Source organism: Cibotium barometz, chromosome 32 (assembly GCF_041138505.1).
Source record: "Cibotium barometz isolate CiBa-2024 chromosome 32, ASM4113850v1, whole genome shotgun sequence".
NCBI lineage: Eukaryota > Viridiplantae > Streptophyta > Polypodiopsida > Cyatheales > Cibotiaceae > Cibotium > Cibotium barometz.
The window spans coordinates 11624188-11630161 of NC_141077.1; the positions used below are offsets into that span (position 1 = coordinate 11624188).

The 5974-nt window shown below is 41.6% G+C and overlaps 1 protein-coding gene across 1 annotated transcript; it reads left to right on the forward strand.

Moving 5' to 3' along the window:
* Positions 1–856: 856 nt before the first annotated feature.
* LOC147619824 (eukaryotic translation initiation factor 5-like) lies at positions 857–5108 on the forward strand. Its single transcript, XM_086825670.1, has 2 exons — positions 857–1026; positions 3161–5108. The coding sequence occupies exon 2, from the start codon at positions 3422–3424 to the stop codon at positions 4808–4810; it is 1389 nt and encodes a 462-aa protein (XP_086681796.1). The 5' UTR covers positions 857–1026; positions 3161–3421; the 3' UTR covers positions 4811–5108.
* Positions 5109–5974: the final 866 nt, after the last annotated feature.

Consider the following 5974-nt stretch of genomic DNA (forward strand, 5'->3'; position numbering starts at 1 on the left):
ATGATAGTTGTTATCTATTGCTTCTTTCGATTGTGGCTGTGTGGAGTTTCCTCTTTAATCCCACTTTGGATTAACAGTGTTCACATTGCTGGCTTATATAGTGGCCTGCCTACCCACACTAGCCTGGCTGTCCACTGTTCTCCGACCCGGGTGCCTCACCCCTAAACCCCAGACACACTCACCACATGCGCTCAGGCGTGTGGTCTCCATGTCCGGTCGAGCTTTGCAGCCGCTTATTATGGGCGACTCACGCATGCCATTATAGGCTACGTGACATGCAACTCCACATTCTAGCACTTGAGATTTGCAAAGTTAGGGTGAATCAAAGCAAATGATTGATGCCATGATTAAATAATAATGATTATTAACAGTGATCAAGGTTCAGTAATTGAGATAGTGGAGTCAAAATAAACACATGATCTTTCTCAATTCTTACGAAATGAGCAAGAAGTCACTTCACTTTATGGTATCTTCGTATCCACAATTTGCTCTAAGATTTTCTCCAATCACCTAGAATTTGACAATCAACTCCTAAATTTTATGAATCAATCACATGGTCAAGAATCTACCCTTTTCTAGACTCTTCCTCAATACCACTAGATACAATTCAACCTTTGAACATTGAACGACACATGTTGAACACACGTAAATCAAGGTTCATGCTCCCCTTGAGAGTGCTAGTTTCTTTGTAGGAGACCAATTTATTGGATTGCTAAAAGACACTTCTACAATAATATTTGATAGCACTACCTATGTACAACATCATGTATTAGGTGTGCATACGCGTTGTGGCCTTCCGAAAAGGTGGGCATCGGACTTTGACCATACCGACACCTGGCGGTAAAGGCGGTTCTCTACTGGAGAGGAAAATAGCAAAAAGCTAGGGCTTGTAAATAGCAAAGCAAAACAATCCCCACGTCTATTCTTCTCCACATACTTGCTTTGCCCACAGCAGCGCCAACACAGACGAAGAGTGCAGGGCTATCCGAGGTCCCATCGCCGATCTTCGCGTACTGCTCTACACAGGTACTTCTCCTTCATACCTGTCCATGTGTTATTTTGCCTGTGTTTTATTTGCCTGTGTACAAGGGTTTCTGTGTGCAGTGGAGCGATCTGACAGCAGTAGATCGATTAGTGCTTTTCTAATGGATTAGTGTGTGCCTTTCTATTGCATATCGTCGGATTCTAGCAGTGATTTATCATTAGTGTTAATTTATCGGCCGTCTTATGACGTACAGAATCCTTTATAGGAGATCTTAGATTCCGCTGCGCAACCGAATCTCACAGGTCATGTCTTTGAGGCCGTGTTATAATGCTCAGAGGGGATTTAAGGACATGATTTTCATGCTTGGAGGGAAGATCAAGTTTTGTTTACAATGCTTAGAAGGGATCTAGACAGGATCTTCATGCTTAAGGGGACATAGAGACACGATTATTGTTCTTAGACAGGACTGCCTAGGGGGGACTTGGACATGATCAGGGTTTGATTAATGCCTAGAGAGGACTTGGATGCGATTAGAGTATGCATATTCTGTTTCTAATGTGCTTGTACGGTCTCCTTAATTGATTTTTTTTTTCCTGTTTTCTCAAGCACAAGGACATGCTAAGGGGATTAGGTTCTTTTTATCTTTTGCTTTTTGATTGTACTTTTTAGTAAGCACTGGGTCTCCCCCCAGACTGTTTTGAAACCTAGTGAGCAACTTATGCTTGATTGCTTGGCTTATTAAGATTTCTTGATTTTAATCATAACTTGCTAAGTTTCTTGTTTTTTCTTTCTTTGTGTGTGTGTGTGTGTGTGTGTGTGTGTGTGTGTGGGTGGGTGCTTGTTTGTTGTTTGATTAGCATAATTATTCTCTCAATTTGTGTGGTCGTATGTATTTTAATCTTTTGAAGGTGTAATTATCTTTGTGTTCGCATGTGTGTGTGTGTGAGAGAGAGAGAGAGAGGAGATCTAGTTTTAGCAGCTGGTCGTGCTCTCAAAAATTCTCTATTCGGTTGGTTTTGCTCATCATAAAAAACAGTTTGCAACAAAGTTAGGCTTTGTATTTTTAGGCTCTCTGTTAGGCTTTTTATTTTTAGGCTCTCTGTTGTGCTTATCAATGCAAGGTCAAAAGATTACTTATGTGGAATGTTAACTATTCCAGCATTCCATAGCGTTTAGATGAGCTTGTTGTTTGATTAGCATAATTATTCTCTCAATTTGTGTGGTTGTATGTATTTTAATCTTTTGAAGGTGTATTTATCTTTGTGTTCGCATGTGTGTGTGTGTGTGAGAGAGAGAGAGAGAGAGAGAGAGAGAGAGAGAGAGGAGAGGTCTAGTTTTAGCAGGTGGTCGTGCTCTCAAAAATCTCTATTCGGTTTGTTTTGCTCATCATAAAAACCAGTTTGCAACAAAGTTAGGCTTTGTATTTTTAGGCTCTCCGTTGTGCTTGTCAATGCAAGGTCAAAAGATTACTTATGTGGAATGTTAACTATTCCAGCATTCCATAGCGTTTAGATGAGCTTAGTCGCTCATGTCATCCTGTGTTAAGTTTGTCATTTCATGAATACAGCCTTTAGCATGAGTTGAATTCTTCTAGGCAGCTCACTTAAGTGTTTTTTTTGGCTTAGTTTATGGCCTAGTTTTTGGTTTTAGTTTTAGCAGGTGGTCATGCTCTCAAAAATCTCTATTCGGTTTTGTTTTACTCATCATAAAAACCAGTTTGCAACAAAGTTAGGCTTTGTATTTGTAGGCTCTCCGTTGTGCTTGTCAATGCAAGGTCAAAAGATTACTTATGTGGAATGTTAACTATTCCAGCATTCCATAGCGTTTAGATGAGCTTAGTCGCTCATGTCATCCTGTGTTAAGTTATTCATTTCATGAATACAGCCTTTAGCATGAGTTGAATTCTTCTAGCTCACTTAAGTGCTTTTTTTGGCTTGGTTTATGGCCTAGTTTTTGGTTTTAGCTTCACTTTGGAAGAGTCATCAAATGCAAGATAAGGCACGGCATGTGGTTTGAAGGTTCTTTATGTAGGTTTGCAATGCTACTCAAAATTAATAAGGATGCTCTTCTTTTTATTTTGATTCTGTTGGAAATGTTAGATGATTGCTATGGCTTGGTGTGGTAGTCAGTTATGTCAGTTCTTTTGCTGATAGCTATTCACTCCTCATTTTGCAGTAGTGTGGGACATCTTCTGTCATGTGCGAACAGACTGCCTGCATGCAGCCGGAGTTGATTCAGAATCAGAGTTGTATGCATCCTTGGTTTCCACAACTTCCAAGCGAGGTGTGTCCTTGCACATACCCTTGCCCAACTCCTCATCTCTGGGGTGCATTTTGCCGGTGGTCTTGGTGTGAGGACATCCATCTGTTTCAACCTGAAGAAGACATCATTTACTTCACAAGGGTTGGGTTAAAAGTCAATCATTAACAGAGTAAAATGGCTTTTTTGAACATTGGGGCTAGCAACAAGGATGATGCCTTCTATAGGTATAAGATGCCTCGGCTCATCACCAAGATAGAAGGTCGCGGAAATGGAATCAAAACAAACCTTGTTAACATGGTTGATGTTGCAAAGGCTCTGGCCAGGCCTCCAGCCTACACTACCAAGTTCTTTGGGTGTGAACTTGGGGCACAGTCCAAGTTTGATGAGAAAACAGGGACAGCAATAGTGAATGGAGCTCATGATACATCTAAGCTTGCAGGCCTACTGGAGATTTTCATCAAAAAGTATGTTCAGTGTTATGGATGTGGGAATCCAGAGACTGAGATAATCATCACGAAAACGCAGCTTATAAATTTGAAATGCGCGGCTTGTGGATTCGTGTCTGATGTGGACATGCGAGACAAGCTGACAACCTTTATACTGAAGAACCCTCCGGAGCAGAAGATGAAAAGCTCCGACAAGAAAGGAATGAGAAGAGCTGAGAAGGAGAGGTTGAAGGAAGGTGAGGCACTTGATGAGGAGATAAAACGGGCCAAGAAGGAAACCAAGAAGAAGAAGGGTCACGAAGATGGAAATCATGTTTCTAAGAAGAAGGCTTCTGGTTCTGATGAAGAGGAGCTTTCTCCTGCTTCCAGTCAAGCTGATCATGCAGAGGAAGCTGAAGAAGAAGAGGACAGTGTGCAGTGGCAAACCGATACGTCTTTCAAAGCTGCGCAACAGCGCATCAAAGAGCAGCTAACTTCAGCTACAAGTGAGATGGTTATGCTGAATACCATATCCGATGAACCTGAAAAGGCAGCCGGATCAAAGGTTAAGGATGGAAAGCCTACAACCAAGAAAATTCCTCTGAAGAAGGGGGAACCCGGAACTGACATCAATGAAGATGATCTTATTGCACTCAAGGAGCTCAGTCTTCATGATAAACTTGTGAAGGATTTCAAGGGATGTTTAGTGAGTGGTTTTGATGCAAGTGAACTAGCAGCTCACCTTCATGTGGACAGACCCCTTGTTTCTGAGCAGGAAGCAATGAATGCGTACTTTGAAGCACTCTTTGAAGGGATTTCTAAAGGTTTAGCCAAGGAAGTTGACAAGAGGAAATCTTATTTGTCTAAAGTGGTTACGGATGAACACGGCCAGGAACTACTTCTTGGGGCAGTTGAGGCCTTCTTTGCATGTGGGCCGCCTGAAACGAGGAAGGAGGTGGAGGTTGCTGGGGTGTTAAAAATGCTGTATGACCTGGATATTCTAGAGGAGGACCCTATTTTGGCTTGGTATGACAAAGGTGCTGCAAATGGTTTTGATTCAAAAACCGGTCAGGTTAAGAAGTTGGCAACTCGGTTTGTTGAGTGGCTTCGCAATGCCGAATCAGAGGATGAAGATTGAGTTGCTGATAGTGCTTACCGACGTTTGGTCGTGCTACAAGTAGCTGCAGTGGTGTGCTACTTATTGCATGTTTTTCTCTACTTTGTTGTGTGTTTTTTCAGAAGCAGACATTAATGAAGGTTAGGTGCTATGAAATGGTTCTTTTGTCAAAGGTTTATAGGTTAAAGACTTGGTAGTGTGGTTTGCTCTTTGCCTCTTCCTTGATTCTAGCCATCGATCATGGGAGTGTTGATTTAATGTTTTCTTGGCTGGGAATTGTAGTAGACCTGACGAAAATTTAAGTGAAGTTTTTCTTGGATTTTCTGTTTGAATTATGTGAGTGGTTGCTTTGGCCTTTAAGGTGGTCTTGGAGTAGTGGTAGTTGAAGATATCATGTGTTGTTAACAGTTAATGATGGGGTGAAGTTTATACTTTTATTTATTAAATTTAAGGCTATTGTTTTGCTCGGGCATGCTATTGTTACTACCTGCAGAATAGAGAGTAGGAAGGAGGAGATTCACGTGAGATTCCATTCCCCAGTAGACTTGTGGTCTACATCCACACCCACTCTACCTTCCAGTAGAGTTTCTACCATCCCTTCAGTAATCCATCTGTGAAAACCTACTTCAATAATGACCATCACAGTGTGGATGTAGAGCAAGTTCAGAGGTGGTGAAGACCCACCGATCTTGGTAACAAAAATCCATGTTGCCACCCTCAAGTTTGTTCTTGGTTTTAAAATTTTCATGCTAGCTTGTAACCTGTGCAGCAGATTCCTTTTCATGACCATAACACTCCTGGAAATAAAGAATGTAGTCTCGCGTCTTGCTGCATTTAATGATACAAGGAAGTAGTGAATTTCACGTGAAGTACAAAGGATATTCAAAGGCCAAGAGCCTAACTCTGCCAAAAGCCTAACTCTGCCAAAAGCCTAACTCTGCCAAAAGCAAAGAATTTATGATAGATAATGTATTTTACAGTCATTTGCCTTGAGCTGTGTGCATGCATGTGCACTTGTTTAAAGACTGTGTAGGCATACATTTACACTAGTGTGTCACGATGGAAGGGCAAAATTGCCTACAAGCGTTTGCAGGTAAAGAAAGGGACAGATCCCCTATGTATACCTCTGTGCCAAGGCTGCAAAAACCAAGTTTGCTTCAAAGGAACAGGGCTACAGAGCTTTGG